The sequence below is a fragment of the Aspergillus undulatus genome, assembly GCF_047715775.1.
Source record: "Aspergillus undulatus strain CBS 261.88 unplaced genomic scaffold BDV17scaffold_61, whole genome shotgun sequence".
In the NCBI taxonomy this organism is placed as follows: Eukaryota; Fungi; Ascomycota; class Eurotiomycetes; order Eurotiales; family Aspergillaceae; genus Aspergillus; species Aspergillus undulatus.
Genome location: NW_027396665.1, coordinates 160,563 through 187,560, shown reverse-complemented (window position 1 = coordinate 187,560; position 26,998 = coordinate 160,563). Strand labels below are relative to the sequence as shown.

Below are 26,998 nucleotides of genomic sequence, written 5' to 3'. Positions count from 1 at the left end.
TTTTTTTTTTTTTTTTTTTTTTTTTTTTTTTTTTTTTTTTTTTTTTTTTTTTTTTGCATATGGCGGCGCCACCAATAGGCCGGGGGTTTGAGACCGCGGGAGCGATAAGTTCCTGAGTAGCACAAGGCTGTACAAGCCTGCAGTGACCCAAGACAAAGATCAAAGATCGGGTGTGAAGACGGGTGCCGTAGAAAGAGGCTTAGTCACCCGGCGACACCGCCTTCCCCCACAAGGCCACAGAGTCACAGCCGCGCCCCTCATAAGGATCTTTCCTTTCCTCCTCTGACTCTTCATCCACTTTCGAACTTCCACGCTTCATACTACCAAACATCCAGACCCGCGATCGCTTTTACAGAGATTTAATTCTCGCCCTCAGTTTTACCTACAAGAAACCGCTTTTAAGGGCCGTTTACGACAAAAGGCCGAGTTTATGTCCATCGAAAACCTTAAGACCTTCGGTAAGGCTCGCCACCCCTTCCCTCAGCGCCTAAGCCCACAAGCCCGCGATGCGCCCAGTTTCGAGGATGGTTCTCTGCTCTGGCGGAGTTAGACATCTTTTCATATCTGCCGCTGCGAGCTACTGTTCTTTTAACTGGGTCTCTTGTTCGCTGCTTACGCCGTTCCTGCGGTCTCGTGGGCCCTTATGGCGGGGTAATTTCTGATCGTGATTCCAGGCTGACACGTGCTCTTAGACCCCTTCGCCGAAGCTGACGAAGACACCGGCGAGACTAAGCAGTCTCAAAACTACATCCATATACGGATTCAACGTACGTGTCACGTCCCTCCGGCTTGCACTTCCCAGCTGCCGCAAACTCCACTTTGCACCTCACCGCCTCCGGTCGACTTGCCTTGTTCTAACATCAACCTGCAGAGCGCAATGGTCGAAAGACCTTGACTACGGTCCAGGGTCTCCCTAAGAAGTTTGACCAGAAGAAGATCTTGAAGGTTATCAAGAAGAAATTCGGTATGTTCTTGGTATCTGACTACGCCTCACGCTGGCCCGGCTAATATGAGCCTCAGCTTGCAATGGCACCATCGTTAACGACACTGAGATGGGAGAGGTGATTCAGCTCCAAGGAGATCAGCGTAAGGATGTTCAGGAGTTCTTGACCGACAAGAAGGAGGGCCTTGAACTTGATGCCAAGACCATCAAGGTCCACGGTTTCTAAGTTAGAAGCCACGCCCCGTTCCGGTCCCTTCTTCCCAGTCCACGTTACCTTCGGGATGGCGATTGCAAAGAGTCGCCTATCATTACCCGCCTATTCATTGCGTTAGCCTCAACTGCGAAGGTATGGGTAGTTGGTGGTTGAATCAGAATATTCCTATATCCGGTGTGCTGGACTTGGGCTATTGTCGAACCGATGCACTATTCAACTCGTCCCTGAGAATCGTGAACGGGCGATTTGGGGAAGTTATCCGTATCGAAGTACCTACCAATATAGAAGGGTTCTTGAGGGGGATTTCGTGACTCCATTATCATTCTTAGTATTCTACCAGGTAGCTAGCTAAGCAAGTCCTGTTCTCATGATACTGCATTGCATTTTCCTACCTCTATCAGTACTCTATAGTAACGGCTTGGATGCTCTACTTTATTAGTATAACGGCGCGTAGCCTTTGTTGATAAATGTATTCATGGTATTGTATGGCATGTTACATCTTTATACTGCGTTGACCTGAAGGAAAGGAGAAAATGCAATAATACCACAGGCCCTCTTTGCAGTGAAACAATGAACGAAAAGAGAAAAGAGGAAAAAGAACATACAAAACGCAGAACATCAGGCTCATGACACGGTTGACACCCGGGTAAGGTGTGGGCAGAGGTACTCAAAATCATCAAAATCGCGGGACGGGGGCACGAGATCCCCAACAACCGAAACGCCGGATTAGTTATTTATATTATTAGTCTGGGTGGAGGATGATGATAGGTAGGGATATAGAGCTTGTTATAGTAGAGAAGCCAATGCGTTGGGCGATTGCTTCACAGAATCGTACACTTCTTATTCCTTTGCTTCGCAGCAGGCCGCGGGTTGAGCACAGCACTAGGAGAATGTATGTTAGTCTTTGACCAACACAACGCTTGGGTAACGTCATGGCGAAACCTACCGAATAGCCTCGTCGAATACACTCTTGAGGTTTCGCTGTGTTAGGGCAGAGCACTCTAGGTACTTGTGTGCCCGGATCTCCTTCGCGACGCCCAGAGCTTGCTCGTATGTGACAGGTTCCTGCTTCCTGATGCGGAGACTTTCGAGCTGGGCGGGGTCGTCTCGCAGATCGAGCTTTGTTCCGACCAAAATGATTGGGACGTTAGGAGCGTGATGTTCAATTTCGGGGAACCACTGCGCGCAGGTCAGCCAACTGGCACTGGGATCTGGTAATACCGGGTGTGGTAAAAAAATACCTTGGACTTAACGTTGTCGAAGGATGGGGGGCTGACGATGGAGAAGCAAATGAGGAATACATCGGTTTGTGGGTATGATAATGGGCGAAGTCGGTCGTAATCTTCCTGTCCAGCAGTATCCCAGAGTCCTAAGCTAATCGGCCGGCCGTCTACCATGACACTAGCTGTATAATTGTCGAATCTGTGATGAAAGGTCAACAGCAGCTTCAATAGATCATAGGGCTGAAGGAGGAGGTAACGGACACGGTGGGGATGTATTCGCCGGGGAAGGCATTGGTCGTATAGGAGATAAGAAGACATGTCTTAACAATTGGTTAGCCATCGGGTGAATAGTGAGCGAAAGGATAAGGGAGACTAACCTTGCCGACAGCACCATCGCCGGTCACGACACACTGTTGTGGAATTAGTCCATTGACTCTGGGTTGCCGCAGAAGACTGGCAGAGTGCTCCTGACCTTCAGGGACTGGGTAGCAGGACCGGTCGCCATTGTGACTCAGAAACTCAAAGTTATATACACGATTGGAACGATAACCAAACGGGCTCGGGGTATCAATCGATCCAGCGACGCAATGATATAAATACGGAGGGAGGTTGTGGGATGGGTAGGCGGAGCGACAGGTGAAACGGGGGTATCTGCACGGAGGGACAGCGCCAGTCGATCAGTCAGGAAAAATCGAAGAGCGGAACCGGGGCCGGCGACAAACGGAGGTGTATACAGATGAAGAGATAAGGAAACTGGCAAAGAAACAAAGAACAGGGAAAAGGTATGGAAGAAAAGGCAGCAGTTGCCGGAGGGAGACGCAGTAGAGGTAGAGGTAGAGGTAAAGGGAAGAGAGAAGGAAGAGGAGGAGGGGATGGAGTTATGGAATTAGGCGGAGGTTCTTTGGTCGAAGTGGAAAGGGTTGACAGACTAAGGGAGCTCAGCTTTCTAGCGCATGCTCGCCGTCACTTTTGAATGGAAGTCTCAATCTGATCAGTAGATTTAGCTTGCTCGCAGAGAACCAACCAGGCCGTCTTTTCGCTATTTCAAGCACTCGGCGTCTGGACCTGCGACCAACTGAGGTCCGGCGCTACTTGAGTTGACAGCCATGATAGCGATGGTTATTTCAGGTAACCTCTCCTGAACCACACATGGCCTGTTCCTGGAACCGCGGTTCGTCTATATCACAACAACAGAGGTCAAAGTCACACTACAGCACGTAGGTACAGAGGGGCTGCGTGAGATTGTACTCTATCACCAGGATCCAGTCCGATTGTTCCTTCGCCTGGATGCGCGATAGGCAGACAGCCACTCGCCGACGGAAAGAGCTGGCCGAGATACGATGCACGAATCATTCCTCAGCTTTGGTCTCCATTTGCCAGTGACCGTTCGCTCTGTCGCCCACTAGCATTCCCCAAACCCAAATCTCCATTCTCCCTGTCAATTGGAATTGCGATCAGTCAATGCTCAATCGCCGGAAAACATGCGGGGTTCATGATCCACCTCGCGAAGCTTTGATCACCTCAGTTCCTTTGTCAATATCAATTGTTTCAGGTGTCGCTCAATCCAGTAAGCTGCTCAAAATGGTATCTCAACTAAAAAAAATAGGCTATGTACATAACACCGCTTCCGTCCAATCAATCTGCAATTCTGCCTATATATCAAACTTTTATATAAACACACCGGAGTTACATAGTCGGCGGGGCGGGGAAGCTATCCGGAAACCCGTCAAACACCCAATTGAGTGAGTCGAATACTTCGGAGAATCCTGCCTCGTTGAAAAATGCCCCTTCTTGATCAAAGCTCGGCGGATACATCAGCCCTGGGTCCTCCAGGGACCCGTCCGGCTGCCGAGGGACTGGCGCCGTTGGAACGCTTGGATTAGCGGCCGTGGTTTGTGTATCTTCGGTGCTCTTCAACGGCCGGAATCGATGTCGCCAGCGCCAAACCGTGTCGTAGACGTGGCTCATGCTCATGCGGCATCGTACCTTCAAGAGTAACGTATCATCCCCTGACGCTTCAGGAGCACCAGCGTTCCACATCTGCGCCAAAATATCGGCGAGTCGAACCGGTCGATCGTGATCCATCACGCTAATCCTCCTCAAAGCTGAAATTGCCCCGTTGAATAATAACTTTCCGTGTTCGAAATCGATGTGTCGCCGAAAATCACTCTTCAGTAGTTTCATGAGCGCAAACGCGGCCGAGATGATCATTTGGAGTATGTAATTCGTAGCATGGCCAATAAGCTCCCCAGGGGAGGTTTCGAGGTCCAATACACGACCAAGAAATGATGTAGTCGCGATGAAGAGCTTTGTCAAATCATCACTTCGTGCATTAGAACCTAGAAACACGAAATACCGTAGATGTAGTTCTGCGGCCCGTAAATGTATCATGTTGATTGCTATCCACACATTTGAATTAGTCATGGGGAACAATGCAGCTAACGAGGAGGTGCCTTACCGGAGATACCTCTGCCAAATTCAAGCTCCATTTCTCTATGTTCATTTTCCAAGAGCTGCGCAATCAGCAACTTCTCCGAACTGATGAACTCTGCAGGGTCCGGCCTGCTACTGTACAAAGATTTTGTGACTCTATCACAGAACTTCTCGATGCGCAGGCGGGTCCGCAAATCCTCTGAAGGGTGGTAATCCGCATCGCGAAGAGATGCCGGTTCAAGTGCCCAATCGTAAATCGTTCCCGGGGGTTGCCCATATCCAGTAGCGACACTGAGAAGCAAATAATAAGCCATTGAGTACAATAATTTGGCTGGAGTCTACTCACTTTTGAGCCACAATATTACATATGACCCATGTCTGTAGCCGATCTTTCACAGCTTCGCCTTGACCTTCCATCCGGAACGTCGTGAACTCTTCAGCCTGAACAGGACGGTGCAGTCCCAACTGCATGGAAATTTGCATCATCAAACCACACAGCATGAATGTAGCATCCGTCCTTTGGCTCGTAGTAGGTAGTGGCCAGGTGCAAAGAAGGCAGAGAGCCTTCACAACGCGGTAATCCTGCGGTACGCTTGTTATCGTCGACCACAATAATCTGCTGACAGGTCCCGACAGTGCACTGAGTAGTCCTGGTTCTGATGGCGCACGTCGGCTTGCAACGCAGATTATCGTCCATGCTTGGAACGGACAGCGACGGAGGTATTCCTCAGGAGGCTTCTGGGGATTCAAAAGTGGAAGAAAAGGGTGATAATACTTGAAGAACCTGGATATTGTCAGCATGGGCTGAATTGGGTGATGAAGATGAGGGAAGCAACATACTGATCAAACAGCCTTGCTACTCTTTGCCTAGACAGGGAGACATCTTCCAGCCTCCATGTACCGTCATCTTGAGATAGCATTGACCCTTCGCTGTGCATAGTTAAAGGAGTGGCTAACGTCTGCGGTTCTATCTTGGCAGATAAAGCCCGTCCTCGACCAACGTTCACAGGATCAGGGCCATAGTAAATGTCTTCAGGAGACTGAGACATCTTCTCACTGGCCCTAGCCTCGTCAACATGAGCATGACTGCCATCAGTAGAAAGCCGCTGGCGAAGATCTGCAATCTCGCGCTCCATTTCAGCATTGCGCCTATGAGGGTCAGTAAGCTACGACGAAGTTTAGATGGCTCGCAATTTACTTTCTCTTGGAAATGCGCCTGAAAGAAGGCTCGACCTTGCATTCTATGTGGAGCCGCCGACAACGCGAGCAGGCGTCCGCCGGTGTCTGAACGATATCACATCGTAACTGTTATGGCTCGAGGATTAGCTAGACGTCGATGAAGCTGGACAAGACAAGGAGTACTGGGTGATGGGTCCATGAGTATAGTTCCTTTTTAGCTCATTGGCCATGAGGCCCAGTTCTCTGGATGGGTCTGGCATACCTTTTGCTGCTTACACTCGTTACACGCTTTTCGACAGCCACCCCGCCGCTTCCCCGTAACAGGCGGGGTCTTCTCCATGTCTCCGGGCTCCGAGGACCTGGATTGGAAGTCGAAGCCAGTCAGTGGATGCGGAAGTCTCGGGTTGTTCCGAAGGTCGCTAGAGCTTGCCGGGGGGTTGATCAGGTTTGCATGCGGAGCGAATCCATTCTGTGCCAGAACACCCCGGTACTCGAGGTCCATCGGTATAAATCAGAAGTCAATAACCGCCGGAATGGGACCGAGGGGCGTATGAGCACATGCGATATGGAGAAAGCAGCTATGGTGAAGGTGCCGGAAATCGGAAGAAGACTTTGGTGGTTCACCATCGCGAATTTCGGCAGTTCTGCAGGGTTGCTGACTCAGCTAGCAACTAACCTCAAGTACCCACCGGCACCTATATGGCAGGGAGGATGGCAACCATGAGCAAGACCATACCCGCTCTATGAGATATACAAATCAATGGCCTTTCGAGACTCTAATCTACCGTCTGTCATAGCGGGACAGAGAACCTGTTGCTCAACTATTAGCTGCGCCATGACGCTTGATATTCGAGACGCATAAGCCGCGATCAAGCATCTGGTCGGCAGCTCTCTGCTGCCTATATGCCCTGTCGGTTTCTACATGATCTGTATATACTGTGAGCATATAAATAGATGCCAATAAAGTGTTCTGCAGGCATCGCAGTTGCTGGCAGAGTTCGTCGCATGGTCTGAAAATCACGTGGAGTGCTATTGATGGTGCCTGGCCCCAAGCCACACACTAACCCCAGAACAGCCAAGATCGACCCACGTCGCCCAACTGGTGACATCCTCTTTCTAGAGCACTCGACTTGGCTGCTTAGGCTTCCGTCATTGTTCATCCAGCTCCGTTCTTTACCTCGTGCGCTTTCTCTCCTGCTCCTGAACCTCAAATACCATATTGTTTATTGCTTCCGCGTGCCAGTCTCCCTGATGGCGGATGGCACTCTCCATGATGGCCCCGCGCCAAACACTCCCTCGTCCGGGGACCCAGGACCACCCTTAAGTGCCGGCTCTGCCGCCCCCCCGTCCGCTTCAGGCCTGGAGGTCCGTCCACCCCCGGTCGTTTCAGAGGAGTTGAGGGCTCGTTTGGACAAAGTGATCTATTCCGAGGTGAATATGAACTGCGCAATAGCCATTCTTGTTTGTGTGAAGAGATTCCACTAACGGCAGCCACATAGATCGGCGTAAACACTCTCCTGACTCGGTTGAAGCAAAGCGTTGCCTCCGCTAGGGTTCGTCCACGCCATTTCGACGCTACTAGATATTTCAAATGTTCAAAAGCGCTAACGGATCTCTTTACAAAGGATTTCGCTTCGTTCCTGAAAAAGAGATCGATTCTGGAAGAAGAGCACGCCCAAGGCTTGAGGAAAGTGTCCCGCACCCTGTACGACGCCGCACATAAATCCGACAACCGTCAGGGAACCTACAGCTATGGTTGTGTTGAACTCAATGGCTTCCATGATCGCATGGCGGACCATGGGCTTCAATTTGCAGCATCTCTGCAGCAGATGGCCGATAACCTCAATGAACTCGCTGGCAACATCGAGCGAGGGCGCAAGCAATGGAAGCATGAAGGATTAAGCGCGGAAAAGAAAGTAATCGAGGCGGAGGCATTGGCTGAAAAGGCAAAGGCCAAGTACGACTCCCTGGCGGAGCAGTATGACCGGGTCAAGACAGGGGAGAAAGCGGGCGGGAAGTTTGGCTTTAAGGGTACCAAGTCCGTTGCTCAGCAGGAGGAGGATCTACTGCGCAAGGTCCAAATCGCGGACTCGGACTATGGGGCCAAGGTTTCGGCTGCTCAGTCGGCTCGACAGGAGCTGATCTCGACCCATCGACCTCAGGCTGTGCGAAACATTCAGCAATTAATCACTGAATGCGACGCAGGCCTTGCTCTGCAGATGCAGAAGTTTGGTACGCTTCGTCCGATGACATACGTGCGTTTCATTACTGACCGGCCGCTCAGGAACATTCAACGAGAAGTTACTGTTAGGTCAGGGCTTATCCATCAACCCATTGAAAGACGGAGAGACTGGTGCTACTTCCAAGAGCCTTCGTGAAGTAATACAGCAAATCGACAACCAGAAAGACTACCATGACTATGTTTTGAGTCATGAATTCGCTCCTGGGGCTATCACTCAAGAGCAGATCCAGTATCATCGTCATCCAGTGAGTTCCCTTGAAGCACCCGATTCGCTGTTCTCGTCTAACCTATGATGAGACCCTTGGAGGATCAACGGCACCTGCTGCTCCTAACCCTCAAAGCACGCAAACGAAGCGACAATCTGTCGCGATGCCGCCGCCGCCTGCATCTCAGCCCCCTGCGTCCTCACAGCCGCCTCAAATACCAGTGCAGATACCATCATCAGGCCCATTAGAAAATACTCAGTCTACACCATATCCGCAGGACTCAGATTCCTTCTCGCCGCCACCTTTCCAGCCTCCATACCCTACCTCATCCGGACCGCCGTCTCACTTGCATGTCGTCAACCCCGGACCGCCGCCAGCCCAGCAAGGACCTCCTGGCAATGGCTATCCACCGAACTTAGACCTTCCGCCGCTGAAACCGGTTTTCGGGGTCTCACTAGACGATCTGTACGCTCGAGATGGGACTGCTGTTCCTATGATTGTGTATCAGTGCTTCCAGGCGGTGGAGTTGTTCGGCCTTGATGTAGAGGGCATATACCGGCTCTCAGGCAGCGCGACGCACATTAGCCAGATGAAGGCTTTGTTTGATAACGGTGCGTACTCGAACATTTCTGGAAACCGCCTCTAATATACCTACAGACTCGTCTCAAGTTGATTACACCAACCCAGAGAGCTTCCACCATGATGTAAACAGCGTCGCCGGCCTCTTGAAGCAGTTCTTCAGGGACCTTCCGGACCCATTATTTACCTCAGCAGCATATTCAAGCTTTATTGATGCAGCCCGTAAGCTTCTTCGATATAGCGTTCTCACTCATGTCAATACTGACTTTCAACCCAGGCCTAGATGACGACATCCAACGAAGGGATTCGCTCCACGCAATAATCAATGGCCTGCCTGACGCGCATTATGCGACCTTGAGAGCTTTGATACTGGTGAGCCTCCAAGCCTTGCAACGGCTTATCCTTCCTCGTTGCTAACCCAGTTCAGCACCTGAACAAGGTTCAAGAACACTACACTCAGAATCGAATGAACGCAGGCAACATCGCAATCTGCTTTGGGTACGCCCTATCCCCAATCTCCTAAATTTTGTTGCACAGTACATTGCTAACAAACTATCCCTTACCCAAGACCAACCCTAATGGGTGCAAGCTCAGTCGGCAACATCGCGGATGCCGGCTGGCAGGTACGCGTGATTGAGACTATACTCAACAACACGTTCCAGATATTTGACGATGATTAGACGCCAGTCTCCTAGGCTTATGTTCTGGAAAACTAATCGTTCCACTCTATATTTGTTGTATCTGGTTTGATTCATGTTTTATGCTTATGCCTGTACTGTACATGATTCCGCTTGGCGATGGGAGATACCTATCTTTTTATGCGTTATTACCAAATGTTTATATGGTCCGTAAGGTTTCTTCTCATGGTTACACGAATTTTTCGCTCAGTCCTATAGGTAAAGCTTCAAGGGCATGGTAAATAAGTACAGTATTTGAAGGACAATAGATGAGGACGGCGGAGTATAGTACAAATGCAGTACGCTCGTAATAACAATCACAGTAAATCAGCCACCGAGAGCGGTGGTGCTCGAGGCATTCAAGGACATGAGGGACTAATATCACAGAAACTGGTGAAGCCGCCGAGAATCCCTTCTCCGCGGGATAGAAGGCTCGAGATATGGATCCTTACTCCGGAGTACTGAAGCTAGACCAACAACCGAAGCACTCATGGGTAGGCGACATCCAGCCGAAGCGGAGTGTCGTCTCCTTGGATAAAGGCGGGAGACAGAAAATCAGGTCCAGCGACTTTATCGCTTGCCGCCGGCCATGTCGTGTTTCATAGCTTCTAGACGTTCGAATGCAGACAGGCCCATTGCAAAGTGAGGGCTGCTTAGGTCGTCCATAGTCGTGGGCGTGGCATGGCCCCACACGCGCCAGGGCTCCTCCTCACCCAGCCACCGGAGCTTCTGGATAACAATATACTCGGTGCAATTTTGCTGCTTGACTGGCTTCTCGGTGGGACTTTTGCCGCGTGATGGTTGGCGCACCTTGCCTGTTGACTGGCGACTTGTGATACGGAGAATGACCTGGCGAACGCCGGAGTCGCGCAGTTCGGGGATCTGTACAGCACGGTCTGACACGACGCGGAGTCCGGTGAAGAATGTCGAGGGGGAGCGAATGTATTTGTCTAGGGACCAGGTGACTTTCTCGCCCTTCGGGCGGGCTGTGATGCGGCCGGTGAGGTTGTTGGCGAGGCCGGTGCAGCAGATCTTGCGCAGGGTAGCCACATCGCCGCTGGGAGTTGGGACAATCGTATTAGCAAATGATAAGCATGAATCGCAACTCGGAAGAAGCTTACTCGGCAAACGCAGAGTACATCCGTTTATGGAACTCGCGTGCTACCTGTCGTCGTTCTTTCAATCGTAGCGGGAGTCCTTTGCCCTCTGTTTTACTATAGACGACAAGCCTATGACTTGTTAGCTCGACCATACCGACCTAGCATCCAGCACATAAAAAGGACGCGTGTTCACCCGAGGAAATTCTGAAACCATGATTTCGCCCACAGCCATTCAAAATGTAATCGCTCCCTTGGATATTGAAAGATAGACGGCAAATCCCTCCACAAGGGACGAATAAAGGTCCCCGGTAGCAACCCAACATCTTGCGGCAGCTCAGACCGTGCCATTTGCTGTCCCCTCGACTTCATACTGGGCTGGGCTGGTTGCCTCACTTGCGCTGTCTGGGGTAGGGCCATTCTCCCATTACTTTGGGAGGAGAGCGAGAATTGGCGGCATTGTAGAGGCGCGATTGTAGACTGTGACGAGAAAATCACGGTGCGTGTTCGGGTAAGTGATATCAGTGGTGCTCTCGAGACGGAGGACGCCATTGTGAGAATGAGTTGCGAGCCAAGCTGGTTCTTCGATGTTCTGAAATGCTGCGATTTTTCGGCGACGCCAGAAACCCGCGTCTCACGTGACGCGCCAATTGAGGGACTTGGGGGTCCGCGGGACAAGTTCGACTTCTAAGTTCGACTTCTATCCTTGAACGCTTCTCCAGGGCGTTGTCGATCTCTCTCGACCCGTCGAAGTGCAGATTTGTGGCAGTCAATTTCAGACTCCGTCTTTTATTACTGATTAGGGTGGGATAGTCGACAATTGCCAATTTGGACTAGAAAAGCGGACAGACAAGCACTTGCAAGCACGAACGGTCTTCAGCGATATTGGACGCCGCTCCTATTACATTTTCTCCTCTCGGCTCGATTCTCCTAGCATTGCTCGCACGACGGCTGCTTTTGCCGTTTAGTTAAGGCTGGCTCCTCGACGTGATGATGCTCCTCCACCCTTCTCTCCCTGCCCATCGTCTCCTGAGCCTGACTTAATACATTCTCGTCTGACCGCGGCCCCGTCATACTTGCCCTCTATCGATTTACCACCGGCCTTACTCCGTGATAAAGAGGTGGCTTCCCCAGATACACAGACAGCTGTGCCGCCCTCCCCCGTTTCTACGTCTCAAACATCTACCAGCAATGACGCCGGGCATACGACCCCGTCAGCCCTACATCCACGGGTTGCCGTTATATTAGGGGTTGATCGGAAGTGGTGGGTGCCTCTGTTGGTATGCCGCGCAATGAGTACCGCGCCAGCGGCATGGTGGGGGCTTCGATGTGCCTTCACTTTTCTGGCCGAACTTCTCCATATTCGGCCGGGAATGGGACGTGAGGGGTGGGCGGCAGCGATCGTCGGGAGCGTCGGGGAGAATTGGGATGTTGAGAGAAGATTTCGAGTAACGGAGGTAGCATTGGCTATCATGTGGGTATGTAACAGTTGTTGTCTTGAGGCTCGACTCTTTGATGGACGAGCACAGGTTTCGTCCAATTATGGTTGCGCTAACACCATTTGCAGTGCTGTGCATCCGCATACCTTTCTTACTTTTTTGCTGATTGTATGATGTCTCGTTGGTATGTCTATCATTGGAGATATGCGGTTTCACTCTTGGAGAGATGATCTCTGACTGACTGTTTGCCCGCGCATCAGGCTTTTGAATTATACCCCACCCGCTGTTGTTATCCGTCTTCTTACAACGAACGGATTGATTGCATATATGACTTCTTGGGTTCTCTATCTTTCTGGTGCATCTTCGGATCCTCGTCTTCTGTTGCCAGCATGGATCTCGATCACAACTGTGAGCTTCTCTACCCCTACGGCAGCCGAGTACCAAGTCGCTGACACTGCCTTTAGACTTTGACCTTTTTATATCATGCGACTCAGAACCACGCTACGATAAAGCGTGAAACCACTGCCTCGCTTCTCGTCGTTTCCATGGCCAGCTTCATCAGCATGTCTTTACTACTTTTCCAGCTACATTTGACCCGCGAGAATGAGCCCGAGGTGCCGCTATTTGTTTTAGCGCGAAATGTATGGGATTTTGCTGTGGACGTAGTTCAGCGCATGCGGGTTGTAGATGGTCAGGTTGGCGAGCTTTAGATGACGGAGCCTATACAGACACGTCGGCAATATGAAGCATGTTTAAACTACCTATTGTTCTTGCATTGCCCTACAAAGGTATTTTTAAAAGCGTAGATTACCTGGGCACTGGACCCGTGCAGCTCTGCTTGGGTATGGTTAAGGAGCGACTGCTCCCATATTCCATCGTACCTGCCTTGCAAAGGCCATTGATTGTATCGGATGTCATCAGGAAGGAGCAGTTGTCTCGAAATAAGCAGAAGCAACCGGTCAGCGCCTCCAGGGCTGTTGTTGCACCTTCCTTGTTTAGACATACACACACACCACGCACTGTTAGGGCACAATCCATGTAAAATATCATCTCATACAGATTCAGGGTATCTGCTCAAACTTGCTGAAAGCGACAATAAAGGTAAGACTCCAACATCTGTAGGTGCTTTTATACGTATAACCAACAATCCCACTGTCCCCTTAAGCCATGCGAGGCCTTCGGCTGGGATGAATGTTTGCATAGTCATCCGCGGGGTTCTCCTCAGCCTTAGCCTTCTTTACAACCTTCTCCGTCTGGGTCTCCTTCGCCTGGCGTTTCCGTTCCTCCGCAAGCTTCTGGTTCTTGTATTCAATCTTGGCCTTTCGGTGTTCTGACTTACCGCCGCCGCCGGCACTAATAGCATGGTTTGTCAGTTGATAGCGCTGATATAAGAGAGAACTTGGCGACTTACGTCAATTCGACATTGATGCGACGAGGAGGATACTTCCCGTCATCGAACGACGAGTGATGATAGAGCTTCAGACAGGTCTTCATCCGGTCGTAGTTGTCGAACTCGACGAACCCGAAGCCGCGCGACTTTGTGGGCTTGTCGGGTTGCGTCGCCACTCGCACGGATATCGGTTGTATCTTCTCGAAGTGTGCCTTCAGGGATTCGGTGTTGGCAGAGTAGGGGAGGTTTCCTGCAGACGCCACTAGTTAGTTGACTGGGCCCTAGATGCATGTGATATGCGCGCGCGAGCAGGCTATCCTTACCGACGAAGACGATGAACCTGGCTGCCTTTTGCTTTGGGGCAGCACCCTTTTCCGCCTCTTGTTGTCCGTCCTCTGTCTCTCCGTTTTGTTGTTGTTCCTTCTGCTTCTTTTCTTTCTTCGCTTTCTTGTCCTTCTTTTTCTTTTCCTTTCCCGACTTCTCTTCCTTGGCCTCCACATCACCGTCAATATCCATTGCTTCTGGTGCGTCCTGGCTGACTTGCGGTTCGGGTTCGGCCTCGGCGCCGTTCGTCTCGACGGCGGGTGTCTCTTCGTCTTCCTCCGTTACATCCTTGGACTTCTTTTCCTTCTTTTCCTTCTTTTCCTTCTTTTCCTTCTTTTCCTTCTTTTCCTTCTTCTCCTTCTTCTCCATCTTTTCCTTCTTGTCTTTCTTCTCTTTCTTGTCCTTCTTCTCCTTTACCTCGACCTCCTCACCACCGTTCACGGCGCCAGCAACATCCTTATCCTTGCGCTTCTTCTCCCCCTTTTCTTTTGAGTCGCGCTTGGCCTTCTTGCCTTCGGGTCCGGCGGCGGCGACGTCCTCCGCGGGAGTCTCGAGCTTGCGCTTCTTCTCGGCCATTGTTGTTGCTCGGTGATTAGAGATCACGCAGCGTTCAAAAAAGATTTTCAAATTGCAATTGATGTCCTCCGGTAATAGCCTCGTAATCCACACCCAAAACGAAGGAAAAATCTCCAAATAACGGGGTAGAAAAAATGCGCGACAACAAAGGTGATAGAAGCAAAAAAAATCACATTCCGCTTTTTTTCTGCCCGGCAGTTGGTTTGGCATGGCTTGGGCGGTGAGAAGGTCCCACTCTTGGTGCTCATTTATTATTGCCTGAGGTTCCGGGCGTCAACTTCGTACTTTTAGGGCTTGGCTGGATTTTCTGGCTCCTTCCATTCCTGTCGGTCTGCTCTTTCCCTGGGGCCACGCTGGTCGGGGTTGATCCTTCCTTATGTTTATCAGTAGTTACTTTATCATGCGGTCACTCAACTGGTCGCTTCTGCCCCAGTATTGTTGCGCTTTCTTTACAGCTTGGGTTGATTCGATCGAGTATATATGTGCTCACGAGCCTCAAGTAGCTTTAAGCCATTCGAACAGCGACAATATTTCTATTGATGTATACTAAAGCTATTTATATGCGGACGATTATACAGGCGGAGAAAAGAATGACAGCATTAGGTGAAACAAGCACGGCAACTGCGAATAGAGACTATAGCCGGCAACGACAGAAAAAATAAAACAGTAACTAACAATCTCAACAATTGATGCAAGCGGAAGCAAGGGGAGGAGGCCGAGCAAGTTGGAGTCAAGAAGACAGAGAACTTTTTAACTCGGCTATCTGGAGAGATCCTATGCCGAGCCAGCCATCTTCTTCCCCTTCGGCACACGAGCCAACCAATAGATGAACACTGCGCCGACGATATTGAATATGATGTAGACCCACATGAGGCCAAAGTTCCTCCAGGCCTCATCGAACTTACTGCCGATGGCCATGAGGTATGTATCTGTTTTGTCGGTCGTGCAGAACGAGCACTGGGATGTGGCACGGGGGTCCTGGAGATAGCCGCTCATCGTGCTGTCCATGTAGGCCTGCATATACTCCTGACACGTCTGGTTGTCCGGGGGATTAAACACCAAGTATTCAACAGCTTCGCATTCGACATTTGTGCCTGATAGGCCTGTTGAAAGCATCGCCGACACCAGATATGTAAAGGGTGAGACCCGATACATGAAGATCCAGAAGCGAGGCATGGCATCCGCGGTTGAAAGAACACCGCAGAAAATCAGGCAGAGGGAGAATAACATTGTTGCGATGTTTCCTCCAGTCTCTGCTAGTTCGATTCCTGCGATGATCATGTGCGCAAATGTGGATGTAAACAACAAGAATGTCCAGAGCAGCAAGAACATGAGACCCCCGCGCTCTGTTACCGCGTCTGTTGGTTTTGCATTGTTATACAAGCCAATCGGGTAATACCAACAGAAGAAGATAAGGGCCGCCATAAGTGTATTCCAGGGGAGTTCCACAAGAATATTAGCTGTCATGAAGGCCTTCCATGAATATGCTTTGGATGGGCGCTCTCGTGCTTCGTATAGAGACCGTTGAATAACGAAGTTGGGCATGATCTGTTGCACTAGATTACCGAAAATCGTCATCAGCATGAACACGCTAAACATCTGATTCTGGAGGCCTTGGAGCGAGGTAGGAGCATTGAAAAACGAGAATCCGATATAAAGAGCCGTCAAAGCACAAAGCGCAGCTTTGGACCAGATATAGGTTGGTGTGCGGTAATATTGAGCAAATACCCGGACTAGGCACTCCCATAACTGGCTATAGAATGGAGCGGCGAATTCGCCTAAAGCACCAGGGTCATCAGATGACTGGGCCGGCTTTGCCGACAATGTGGCTTTCAGCTCGGCGAGGTGCTCCTTAACGTTGGCATATTCTGGGCTATCGCGCCATACCCTGGGCCAGTCAATCTCCGTGTGAGAGCCGGGAGCTGCTCCAATCACTTCCAACATCCATTCAGCTGGATTGTCGCCAGGAGGCAGTTCATGGGAGCCATTGCGTACGAAGTAGCTCGAGAGCGTTGAAGAATTGGCTCCGATTTCCCCGAAATAGATGGTTTTGCCGCCGGACGCTAAAAGAAGAAGCCGGTCAAATCGCTGAAACAACATTGCTGATGGTTGATGAATGGTACAGAGGATTGCTTGTCCATGCTGAGTTAACGTAGCGATCAGGTCCAGAATAGACCAGGATGTCTGGCTATCTAGACCAGAAGTAGGCTCATCCAGAAACAAAAGAAGCTGAGGCTTAGCAGCGAGCTCTACCCCAATTGTCAATCGCTTGCGTTGCTCAACATTTAATCCCTCTCCGGGAATGCCCACAATTGCATCTGCATAGGCTTCCATTCCAAGCAGCTTGATAACTTCTTCGACGTAGTCAAGCTTCTCTTGGCGGCTCAGGTGGGCGGGTTGTCGTAGCAATGCACTGAACGCGAGAGCTTCCCGCACGGTTGAAGTGGCTAGATGCAAGTCCTGCTGCTGCACGTACCCAGTCTTCCGCTGGAATGACTGATCTCGCAAGCGCCCATTAACAAGCATTGAGCCCGAGACAACTCCCATGGTAACTCTTGTGGCCAGGACGTCTAGCAAGGTTGTTTTGCCTGCCCCGGACACCCCCATCAAGGCCGTACAGGTGCCAGGCTTGACCCAACCATCAACATTGTCGAGGATCCTTCTCGGCTGCCCTTTGATTTTGATATCGTAGCATACGTCCTCCCAATGAAAAATGGCAGTTTGTTTCTGAATCCTAGCAGAAGATGAGGGCTCAGACTGCTCGGTTTTCGGAGCATTGGCCAGCTGACTAGAGTTCTCGGGATCTGACTCGCCCGGTAAAATGCTCGGCTGATGGCCGCGGCGGAAAAGAAGAACCTCGCCTTTCGATTTCTGCTCAGAAATGTATTCCGTGCCGGCAAGGTAGGTAAAACCGAAGAACACCATGAAAGCAATCAGAATGCCCATATTCCGCCACAAATGCGTTTTCGTGTAGTTATAACTCAGATCAATGTATGAGGTCCCATCCACCATTGTAGATCCAGTCTTCGCGCCCACCGTTGAGCAAATCCGATACTGCATGGATGTGTCTTCATAGCCAAGTCCGGATGGGACGATACCAGCACACTCAAAAGTCCGGCCATCGAATTCATTGACCATGAAGCTCTCAAATGAGTAGGCAATGGGGTTGATGTAATTCATCCACCGAGACCAACCAAGCATATTCCGAGTAGGAATAGTAAAGCCGGTATAAATCACCATGCCTAACATTATAATTGCTGCAGGCACAAGAGCTTGGGAAAGTGAGCGAGATGTCGCAGCAAATGTTCGAAAGATCATCGACATTGTAAACGTGGTGACGACCGAGAAAATCCAAAACGTAAAGAAGGCTCCGGCTTCACGGCGTAGATTGGTCATCAAGTATAAGGGAACGTTGAAAGTAAATGAGTTTAAGATTTTATAAGGTACATCACAAAGCATTGATGCAACCGCTTCCGCAAAAGGGTGATAGAAGGCATATCTTGACTGCTTTTCAACTATTGGCCGCTGGGAATAAAGTGTCAGAATCTCCAAGGCACTCGAGAACGCGTTCAAGAGGACCGCGAAAAAAAGAAGTGCCCCTCGGTAGTAGAAACTATTTGTGTCGTCGGTCAGGTTGAAGAACACTGATCCGACAATCAACGCCATGATGAAGTTGCCGATGAGAGCAGTTGCCGTGAGACTGAAGTCCCCACGGAGGCGTTGAAATCCACGAATCACACACAATGTGACCTGCTGCCATACTGAAATTGTGTATGGAGATTTCACGCGCTGGTGTTTCGATTGCATGGCCTTGCGCGCATCAACAAAAGCATTATAGGAGGCGCCACCAATGGGATATTGTCTTTCGAATTCCTCGAGTTCGATCATGAGCTTAGCGCGGTCCTCACTCCTCTTCCAAGCAGCTGCAAATTCGTCGGGTGAGCGAGGGACACGGTCCTCAAATCCAGGACGTATCAGGCGCTCTGACGGACTAGTGAGCGAAGTTAGAAAGTCTGCCGTCGTCTGGCGCTCGGGGCATTCAAATCCCATATCCACAAAAAACTTCTTAGCATCTTCAGTGCGTCCGAAATAGATCTGTCTCCCTTCATAAAGAACCGTCACCTTATTGAAGACATCATAGGCGTTCTGAGAGGCTTGGTATATGGCCACGCAGGCGGTCGAACCACTATACTTGCTCATCAAAGCCAGATTTTTGCAGAACTCCAAAGCGTTGGCACTATCAAGTCCTCTCGTGCTATTATCCCAACACTGAAGTGGCGCCTGGCTTAAAGTAGCCTCTGCAATACTAACACGCTTCCTCTCGCCGCCACTCACGCCGCGAACGAAGTCATTACCCACACGGGTGTTGATCGTATGCGAGAGACCAAGCATAGCTATAACCACATCTCTCATGTGTTCGGCGTATTGCTTAGGGCTTACTCCTTCAAAGCGGTTACGCGGTGCTCTGGCAAGCGCAGCAAATGTGAGCGTGTCCGCTACTGAAAGCTGAGGGAAGTGAATGTCATTTTCTGCTGTATAAATTGCTTCGCCGCGGAACGAGTTGTGCATATTCTTGGCGGAGATACCTAAAGTCAAACGCCATCTTATTAGAGACCCTTGTCTTTGTATTGCCGTTAATTTGGTTCTCGAAGAAACTCACCCTGGTAATTCAAGACTGCATCTTCTGACATTTCGATGCCATTCATTTCACCCGCGATAGTCTTGAGGAAGGTGGAACATCCGCTTCCTGGCCTTCCAAGGACAACAAGCATCTCACCACTTCGCACCAATCCTTCAAAATCTTGGAGAATATGGATCTTCGGCATCTTTATTCCAACCAGTCTGCGAGCTATTGTCCCAGCCTCAAGGAGCACATTCAAGACGTCTTTCTGGTAATCAGTCGGTGATCCAAAACCATGCACGCTAAGTTTTTTGAAAGCAACACCAGCCGTTCGATCAGGATATTTCTGTGGATCCCGAGATCTGATTTCCAAAAGCATTTTCATCCAGTCGCGGACTCGGAAGTTGGGACTTTGGGGATTGAGAGTCGATTCAGGGTCATCGAGAAAGAATGGGTTTTCGAGCGTGCTCTTTGCCGTAAGCCTCGTAGAATGGCGTGTCAATTGTCGGGCCAGTGAAGCCACGCGAGCTTCTCCAGCCTCATCTCCGTGCAGTGTCTCTCCATTCTCACTCTTGTCCTTCTCTGAATTGCCGGTGTGCGCATTCGTGGAGCGATTGTGATCGATGTGATCGTTCTCGTCAAAGTCGTGCAATTGAGGTATGTTGTGACCGACTACCGGCTGGGATCGTGGTAAATTGGGAACTATGGACCCAAGAAACGACATCTTGTCGTCGAAGGTAGGCAAGCAGCTGTGAATTCTTGATGCCAACGAGAAAAAGGTGTTATCATAGCCTGAAGTAGTATTTGTATGGAAGTTAGAGACTTGGATATCAGCAAACAAATGCCAGCCCTCTGCCCTTTTATTACTACTTTATGTGACGGATGATACAAGGCCAGTTCCCAGGCAGCAGATCTGCCGTCATGTCTTTTGAAAGCCGGCCGGAACGGATTTGGCATACATAATGATTTCTCCGATTGACAAGACTTGGGCAGTAGTTCCCGCTAAGAATGTGCTGCCGGCCGGCAGTATGGGAACCCGAAGTGCAGGAAAGCATGACGTTCAAAAGATCTTCCGGGGCCCCGAGGACAGTTTGAGCGCCGAAGCTCACATTATCTCATTAATATCGTTGATTCCGGCCACATGGGTCTAGCCGGGCCACGATGCGAATGGGCCGGTTTGCGTCTTTGACAGGAGTGTAGGATCCATGTCTCCATGACCAGAACTCCGCGCCGCATCTGGGATCATCCATGAGACCAGCACGTTGCGGTATATGTATAGCCTGTATTCGCCCGTCATTCTTTCTGGCAAATGGTGTGTTGGCTTCGCTTGGTCCATAATCCAGAACGATGCATGAGAGATGGCATGTTCTGCTTCCTTTCCATTATAATGAACCAGAAACTGGCTTCGGGGGTAGCAACGCCAAGGATAGCAGTGGTATTGTAACGCCTAGATTGATTAGGTCGACTAGCAAGGATCATGAGATACTGGACGTTGTTGCGAAGTTGCAGTGTGCTGCTTCCCCAAAAGTGACATCCGACATCCGATCCACATTGGGACTAGCGCTGTTTTCGAACAACAAGAGCCCATCTGCAACGCCCTCAACCGATTCCTCTTGGCCCTTCGCCTGGGTCTTCGGATCGCAACTTCTCCGAGCGATGAATCGCCCCTTTACTGCAATCTACTCAGTCTGGAGCTGTCCGTTTGTCTGCGACTGCCCTAATCCACAAGTCCGGGGTTGAGTGGGTCATATCCAATCATCTGAGGACCGGCCCTCGTCGAGGTTGCCAGGTGTATAACGTGACTTACTAGAAGCTAGCCATGAGGTGGGAGGCTGTTCTAGTAGCTTGGGCTTTTTATACTAACACCGTCTAGTCACTGGCCCCTCCTTGAGTCACAGCTCCTCGACGATTTGACGCATTGTCTCTGAAGGTAGGGCTGTGTAAGATAGCATATGCTGCCCCGATTTGCTGGCCGACATCGCGATGGTGGGAGGCACGAGCTGCAATGATAATGCTGAACCCCATTCCCAGCCAGTCCAGAGGGCCAGGCTCGAAGGTCGGGGTGCCGTTCATTCTCGAACTGCAGGAAAACACAATACCAAAAGTCAGCGAAGAAAGCAAGTGGGTATCATACACCAAACCCAGAGTGCAAACACTGACCGGAGCCTTTACTTGTGTAGCAAAGCAGTATACACCAATCCTCAGAGTCGCGATGGGCTAGCGGCCAGGGTTTAGAGCAGCCGAGCAAGAAAAGGTTGAAGACGACAAGTGATTCGAACGGATCTAGACGTCAAAGAAACCTGAAAAAGTGCGTGAACCCTCCTTAGGGTTATTGAAGGAAGGCTTAGGGTGTGTCATCACTGACCACTGCCATTTTTGGCTGCAGCCTTATGATGATAGATCGTTTAGAAGCCAACATTGGACGAATGGAGGCTCGCTTACAGGATCTAGGCTTTGATCTGAGCCACAACGGAAGCACGCAGGCCTCGCTGCCGCCGGTGGGATCAGACAACTTGCATTCACCTCCATCATCCTGCGCCTCCCAGCCTGAGATCCTTATGGGAACTGACGCCTGTCATTGCGAATCGTATCCTGGGGACACCTACAGGGGTTCGGCATCATCTCATGCCGCGGCACCTCCAGATATGGGCCAAGAACGCAACCCCCTAGGTACGCAAGATGCAGGAGAGGGACTCTTACCCGCTGAATTCAGAGGTATTCTACTTCCCCGATGCATATTAGACACCCCTGATGGTAAAGGTGAGTTACCGACGGTTGGTATTCTATGCTCTGCTAGTTGACCGATCACTCAGATCTCCCGGCGTTATCGCATGTAGGGTTGGAATGGATGAGCCGGAAGTCCGGAATATCGCCTCAGCTGTCTTCCGAACAGCATTACAATGTGCCGCCCTTTGGGTCATCGTATGCCGACTTTCCAAGAAAGTCGTTCTGCCCGCTACCGTCAAGAGAAGAGGCTTCGTCACTCTTGTACGAGTACTTACAAAACTTCAACAGCCTGTGCCCTCTATTTGAGAAGGCCAAACTCGTCGCTCTTCTCAATCAAGACAACCTCGAGGCCGCACTTGACACTCCTGCGTGCTGGGCAAGCGCCAACGTTGTCTTCGCTTTAGCAATCGCATTCCGGACCAAGGACGGGAACGTTGCCCACTCGGAACACCAAAAGAGCTGGCTCTACATAAAAAATGCGTTTGGTACCTTCCACGATCTTTGTCTCGGTCAGCCAGATTTGTGGTCTATTCAGGCACTCCTTGGAATGGTACGGTCTAACTCCCAGGGCAGCGATTGGTACAAGGCTGATGATTATGCAGTCGATTTTCTTCCTAGGAACCATGTCTGCGGAGCCTTGCTGTTTTCTCACCACTGTCGCCATACGCATGAGCCACCAAATTGGGCTGGGGAGGCGAGAGGAAGGAGTTGCGCTATCCACAGAGGACATGCAACATCGGAGGAATATATTTTGGATTGCGTACTGCCTTGATAGGGAGTATGAAAATGGCTTTCTGTCAGTGAACTGTGCTAAACGGACTCAGGATCCCCCTCCGCTTTGGAAAACCTCCCGCGCAGAACGATGATGATATGACTATTGATCTACCGTCCGAGTCGCCTATAAACAGTATTCCAGTATTGCCCTCGCTGTATCGGCATGACAATTTTGATGTCTTCAGAGCGCACTGCCAACTCGCCACCATAAAAGGCCAGCTCTACAAGAATCTATATTCAGCTGCAGCAAAGGATCGACCATTGTCCGAGGTAATGGATACCGTCAAGACATTAGATGGCATGCTTCAGAGTTGGAAGGAGGACTTGCCCTCGGAGTATCAACCACAATCAGAACCATTGCCGAGCTTCTCCCCGCCATCAATATCAATGATGCTACTATACCTTCACTGCTCCTATTTCAATTGTATAATTGCAATGCACCGGTTGATCGCGTGCCGGAAGATTCGAACAGCTGAGGATCTGGTCAAAAGATGCGAAAGGTTCAACTTTCCACCTTCGCTACCCTACTCCTCGAGAATGTTTATGTCCGAATCCCTCTGCGCCAATGCGGCGCGAGCCTCGATCAGACTAATGAACTATATGCCAGAGACCCATATATCTCTTGTCGGGTACGTATTACTCTCTGTTAACACAAAGTATATCCCGGGAGTCATGTTTAACTACGTCTCCAGAATCCTAATCCACTATCCTATTGTCGCGCTGACGACACTTTCGTCCACCATTATTCAAAACCCGCGGGATGCCTCACGATTGACCGACATGAGGCTCATGAATCAGGTAGAGACGCTGCTGTCTTCGCTTGTCGTGAGTATACCAAATCAGGTTATCGGACAGTTAAGGATGTACTGCGCGACTTATCGTGCTGCTGCGGAGGCTGCAGTCCAGAAAACCATGCATTTCTGTGGAAGGTGAATGTACACAGCCAAGACTAGCCACACGTACTTCATGTTCTTTAATTTCCACATACGCTTCATCATAAATACGCCAGAATCCGAGTAGGACACACAGGACGTAGCCCAGCAAGTTTCCAATGAACTATGATCTGAGCTGCGCCTGATAGAGCCGAGCATATAGTCGCAATGTTCTCTCACAAATGACGAAACGATAGGACAAGACATTTTCTATATGGATTCAAAGCACTTTTTGATGTGATATGAATAAATACACGCTCCAATAACTTAGCTAAGCCTGTACAAATGCAATTAATACAACCCTATCCTTTAAAATCGACGCCGGCAAAGTCATTTCCATCATTACTCAAAACACCAGAATCTCAATCTTCTTGTCCTTGGCTCCATAGCGCTCGCGGAACTCAGACCGAGTGAGCAGCTGCAGAAGGGGCATATGCGTCTCTTTCATGTCGAAAATTCCTCTTTGCTTCTGGTCAACATAAGAGCCGTCGATGACGATACGCTTCAGCTCATCCAGCTTCAACGACCCTGTTCCAGCAGTCAGTACCAATTATATGGAACCGAGCAGCGATAGCCCTAAGTATATCTTACCTGAATCAATCAGATCAGAGATTCGAGCTGGAGTTCCAGCGCCAACTCCCATCCTAGATTATGGATTAGTACGGGCTTGCTTGATTGATTGCGCCAGACTTCAACTTACCGCACTCGTTCGAGGAATTGCTTGGCCTCTGAAAGCTTGATGTGCTTCGCGAACAGTTTACCGATGGGAGATTCTTTCGTGCTGAATGTCCGCAGAGCGCTGATCGACGGTCAGCATCTTTCTAATTCTTTGTCTCGCAATGTCTATAGCGTACCGAACGACATCCGCCGATCGGAGACCAGCAGACGAAACAACGATAGTATGCGGTGTGCCCTTCTGCTCCGAAGAATCTGCGAGTTTCTCACCCTTATGGCTAAACGCCTTCAGAAAGTCGGGGAGGTTCTCCAGCGTTCTTGGGGATGTGAATGACGACGTATCGAGGAACGCAGAGTCTGTGTCTGGCGTTAGAGCCTGAGAGAGGGTAAGGGACTGAGTACACAAGATTGCATACCTGGAACACTAAGATCATCCAATTCCACCGCAGTAATCTCCTTATTGTGTCTTCGGGCCTTCTGAGCGAAGTGGTCGGCAAGCAATCGACCGTCCATCTTCCCTATAGCCTCGTCGACGGAAATGCCCTTGCGCTCTTTCTCTAGAGGCTCGCCTCTGACAGCTTTCGGTTTGTCCGTGTCATCCTTCCTGGCTTTCTTATCTTTTTCGCCTTTTTTGTCTTTTCCGCCTTTCCGCTTCTTGTTCTGAGGACCTTCAGATGCAGCACCTGTAGATTTGGGAGCATCGGGCTTGCTTGGGGTTTGCTCGGAGGGTTCTTCGGCTTGACGCTTGCGCTTCTTGTCGAGTTTGGTGGCGAGGCCGGTTGAGGTCTTGTTTTCGCTAGACATATTAATTTGAGCCTTCAGACTAGCTGCGAAAGTTATGCAACTGTCCAATCGTGGGTTATTCGAGTTGCGATGCTGTCGTTGTTCTTCTCTTCTCCGCAGATCGCGGAACTTTTTAAGCTGAGTCATCATGTCGTATCGATAAGCAGTCTTGGCCGTGCGCGTCCATCTGCAACTGCCATCAACAACAATGTCCGCAACCCCTCGTCAATATTCGTGACCTTCTATGCCCATCGATCCAATTTGCCTGAGAACCCAACTCTCCCCCATTCTATATCCCAGTGCTCGACTGCTTCTCTCTTGCTGTAATGTCAAGCACTCCCAATTCGCGTGGACGCCGGCCCGCGCGAGATTCCGCGGTCTCTGAAGCATCTACTCCGGCCGGCGATACTACACTTACTAGAGTCAGTGAACCATGAGCCGTTTAACCTGCTGCCTGCTAATGCAATTGATATAGTTACAGCGCCTTCCGGCTCACATGCGATACCCCTCGACGCCGAGGCGATTGGCAGGATCAGTAACCCCATCGGCAAACAGATCAGCTTCTCGATGGGGAACACCAGGAAACAGAGGGAATGCGCCGGCAACGCCTCATGGACTCCGCGCGATGCAGCGGCGTGCAGCGAATACGCCAGGCCGTGATCGTCGAAAAAGTGGGAGGGGGCAACGCGAAACAGTCTTCGATGTCCTCCGAAATCTTAGCAAAGCCCTCGCGCCTGAATCCCAACCCATACGCTCGTCACCACAGCCTCCACACAAACCGGAACCCGAATCCGAGCCGGATGAATTTGACGAGCTTGACAACGAACCTGCGCCTGAGAGGCCACGGCTATCTTTGCCGTTGGAGGATGTGGAGGAGGAAGATGACGAGGGAAGCCCTGAGATACGCCCACCACGGATGTCGATGGCGTTAGAGGATTTAGAGGGTGACGATATGACCTACACATCTGTCGAGTATCCTCGAAGGGCCACTTTCTATCGCGATAGAGACCGCCTGTCGATGATGAGTCTTGGTGGTCCTCGGTTGAGCGAAAACTTTGGAGATGCTACCGGACTGGAAAGCGGTTCAGATGCCGGCGATGATACAGGCGTGATACAAGATGGTGATGCACAGGATGAAACGGTCATGAGTCAGGGTGCTTTTGACAGAGGGTAAGATACAGAGACCTGGTTTGATGGATCATACACCTTCTAACCGACTTTCAGCGGAGAAACGGACGACCTTGGACGGTTCAATCTCGACTTCAACTTTCCATCACCTGTTGCTCCAGTCGATGAACTGGATGCGGACGAACCCATGAATGACGATGAGGGATTTGAGTTGCCACCCGTTGACCTAGACCCAGACCCAGGCCTCGGTCCTGGATCGGATGACAGTGATGTCGGTGATACCGCAGGCGACTTCGGCCTGGACCTTTATCCTCCTGAGAGAGTCTCTATGAGCGAAAGTCCTGGCATTATTGGAGGAGGCCTACGAGAAGAGGACACCGTTGTCCAGGGTTCGAAACAGAAGAAGTTATCGCGGCATGGTATTCCAGTTCCTAACATGCCTGCGGCTGTTGTTCGCAAGTTGGCTACTCGGTTTGCTCGGGCCCGAGCTGGGCCAAAAACAAAGATCAGCAAGACTACCCTGGCAGCGATAGAGCAAGCGTCTGCGTGGTATTTTGAACAAGCCAGTGAGGATCTTACAGCGTACTCGAAGCACGCCGGACGTAGAACCATAGATGAGGCCGACGTCACGGCCTTGATGAGGAGGTGAGTTCCTGAGACCTAATTTATGTCGAGTGTGGATGTTAATTGGCAGGCAACGCCATCTCAACAACACTACCACGATATTCTCGCTCGCCCAAAAACATCTGCCGAAAGAGCTCTTGCAGGAAATGAGACTCGCGAAGCCTCCAAGATGAACAATGTACAGTGTGAAATATATTCAACAAGCCGAACGC

General features: G+C 50.5%; 11 protein-coding genes across 11 annotated transcripts; 5 read left to right on the top strand and 6 right to left on the bottom strand.

Annotated features, from left to right (window-relative positions):
- Nucleotides 1–94: 94 nt before the first annotated feature.
- On the top strand, nt 95–1,617 carry BDV17DRAFT_273538 (translation initiation factor eIF1). The gene is made up of 4 exons (XM_073759021.1): nt 95–458; nt 693–767; nt 872–964; nt 1,021–1,617. Exons 1-4 carry the CDS (start codon nt 431–433, stop codon nt 1,167–1,169), a joined length of 345 nt encoding a protein of 114 aa, XP_073611769.1. The 5' UTR covers nt 95–430; the 3' UTR covers nt 1,170–1,617.
- Nucleotides 1,618–1,723: 106 nt separating this feature from the next.
- On the bottom strand, nt 1,724–3,024 carry racA (putative Rho GTPase Rac). The gene is made up of 6 exons (XM_073755284.1): nt 2,853–3,024; nt 2,758–2,790; nt 2,642–2,700; nt 2,399–2,579; nt 2,104–2,336; nt 1,724–2,039 (listed from the first exon to the last, which is right to left on the bottom strand). The coding sequence occupies exons 1-6, from the start codon at nt 2,883–2,885 to the stop codon at nt 1,979–1,981; spliced, it is 600 nt and encodes a 199-aa protein (XP_073611768.1). The 5' UTR covers nt 2,886–3,024; the 3' UTR covers nt 1,724–1,978.
- Nucleotides 3,025–3,709: 685 nt separating this feature from the next.
- BDV17DRAFT_202711 (transcription factor domain-containing protein) lies at nt 3,710–6,651 on the bottom strand. Its single transcript, XM_073755283.1, has 6 exons — nt 6,255–6,651; nt 6,012–6,118; nt 5,654–5,962; nt 5,160–5,597; nt 4,839–5,104; nt 3,710–4,779 (listed from the first exon to the last, which is right to left on the bottom strand). Exons 1-6 carry the CDS (start codon nt 6,492–6,494, stop codon nt 4,067–4,069), a joined length of 2,073 nt encoding a protein of 690 aa, XP_073611767.1. The 5' UTR covers nt 6,495–6,651; the 3' UTR covers nt 3,710–4,066.
- Nucleotides 6,652–7,243: 592 nt separating this feature from the next.
- rgd1 (putative Rho GTPase activator (Rgd1)) lies at nt 7,244–9,699 on the top strand (the record flags this gene model as incomplete). Its single annotated transcript, XM_073760524.1, has 9 exons — nt 7,244–7,423; nt 7,492–7,545; nt 7,618–8,224; nt 8,277–8,479; nt 8,532–9,051; nt 9,098–9,241; nt 9,297–9,391; nt 9,447–9,517; nt 9,588–9,699. The coding sequence occupies 9 exons, from the start codon at nt 7,244–7,246 to the stop codon at nt 9,697–9,699; spliced, it is 1,986 nt and encodes a 661-aa protein (XP_073611766.1).
- Nucleotides 9,700–10,213: 514 nt separating this feature from the next.
- On the bottom strand, nt 10,214–11,369 carry BDV17DRAFT_202657 (uncharacterized protein). The gene is made up of 3 exons (XM_073755282.1): nt 10,990–11,369; nt 10,818–10,925; nt 10,214–10,753 (listed from the first exon to the last, which is right to left on the bottom strand). Exons 1-3 carry the CDS (start codon nt 11,343–11,345, stop codon nt 10,267–10,269), a joined length of 951 nt encoding a protein of 316 aa, XP_073611765.1. The 5' UTR covers nt 11,346–11,369; the 3' UTR covers nt 10,214–10,266.
- A 912-nt stretch (nt 11,370–12,281) lies between these two features.
- Nucleotides 12,282–13,046, top strand: BDV17DRAFT_202612 (uncharacterized protein). The gene is made up of 3 exons (XM_073755281.1): nt 12,282–12,416; nt 12,493–12,640; nt 12,697–13,046. Exons 1-3 carry the CDS (start codon nt 12,403–12,405, stop codon nt 12,940–12,942), a joined length of 408 nt encoding a protein of 135 aa, XP_073611764.1. The 5' UTR covers nt 12,282–12,402; the 3' UTR covers nt 12,943–13,046.
- Nucleotides 13,047–13,067: 21 nt separating this feature from the next.
- On the bottom strand, nt 13,068–14,290 carry BDV17DRAFT_273522 (RNA-binding protein). The gene is made up of 3 exons (XM_073759020.1): nt 13,946–14,290; nt 13,644–13,872; nt 13,068–13,585 (listed from the first exon to the last, which is right to left on the bottom strand). Exons 1-3 carry the CDS (start codon nt 14,136–14,138, stop codon nt 13,393–13,395), a joined length of 615 nt encoding a protein of 204 aa, XP_073611763.1. The 5' UTR covers nt 14,139–14,290; the 3' UTR covers nt 13,068–13,392.
- Nucleotides 14,291–14,938: 648 nt separating this feature from the next.
- BDV17DRAFT_273521 (ABC-2 type transporter-domain-containing protein) lies at nt 14,939–19,987 on the bottom strand. Its single transcript, XM_073759019.1, has 2 exons — nt 19,183–19,987; nt 14,939–19,108 (listed from the first exon to the last, which is right to left on the bottom strand). The coding sequence occupies exons 1-2, from the start codon at nt 19,865–19,867 to the stop codon at nt 15,297–15,299; spliced, it is 4,497 nt and encodes a 1,498-aa protein (XP_073611762.1). The 5' UTR covers nt 19,868–19,987; the 3' UTR covers nt 14,939–15,296.
- Nucleotides 19,988–21,029: 1,042 nt separating this feature from the next.
- On the top strand, nt 21,030–23,608 carry BDV17DRAFT_202542 (fungal specific transcription factor domain-containing protein). Its single transcript, XM_073755280.1, has 7 exons — nt 21,030–21,264; nt 21,324–21,451; nt 21,530–21,903; nt 21,957–22,420; nt 22,473–22,648; nt 22,695–23,273; nt 23,337–23,608. The coding sequence occupies exons 1-7, from the start codon at nt 21,127–21,129 to the stop codon at nt 23,575–23,577; spliced, it is 2,100 nt and encodes a 699-aa protein (XP_073611761.1). The 5' UTR covers nt 21,030–21,126; the 3' UTR covers nt 23,578–23,608.
- A 314-nt stretch (nt 23,609–23,922) lies between these two features.
- On the bottom strand, nt 23,923–25,055 carry BDV17DRAFT_284370 (uncharacterized protein; the record flags this gene model as incomplete). The annotated part of the gene is made up of 5 exons (XM_073760523.1): nt 23,923–24,104; nt 24,168–24,220; nt 24,277–24,375; nt 24,431–24,608; nt 24,668–25,055. The coding sequence occupies 5 exons, from the start codon at nt 25,053–25,055 to the stop codon at nt 23,923–23,925; spliced, it is 900 nt and encodes a 299-aa protein (XP_073611760.1).
- Nucleotides 25,056–25,360: 305 nt separating this feature from the next.
- On the top strand, nt 25,361–26,959 carry BDV17DRAFT_284369 (uncharacterized protein; the record flags this gene model as incomplete). Its single annotated transcript, XM_073760522.1, has 4 exons — nt 25,361–25,456; nt 25,510–26,204; nt 26,259–26,807; nt 26,857–26,959. The coding sequence occupies 4 exons, from the start codon at nt 25,361–25,363 to the stop codon at nt 26,957–26,959; spliced, it is 1,443 nt and encodes a 480-aa protein (XP_073611759.1).
- Between the last annotated feature and the right edge of the window lie 39 nt (nt 26,960–26,998).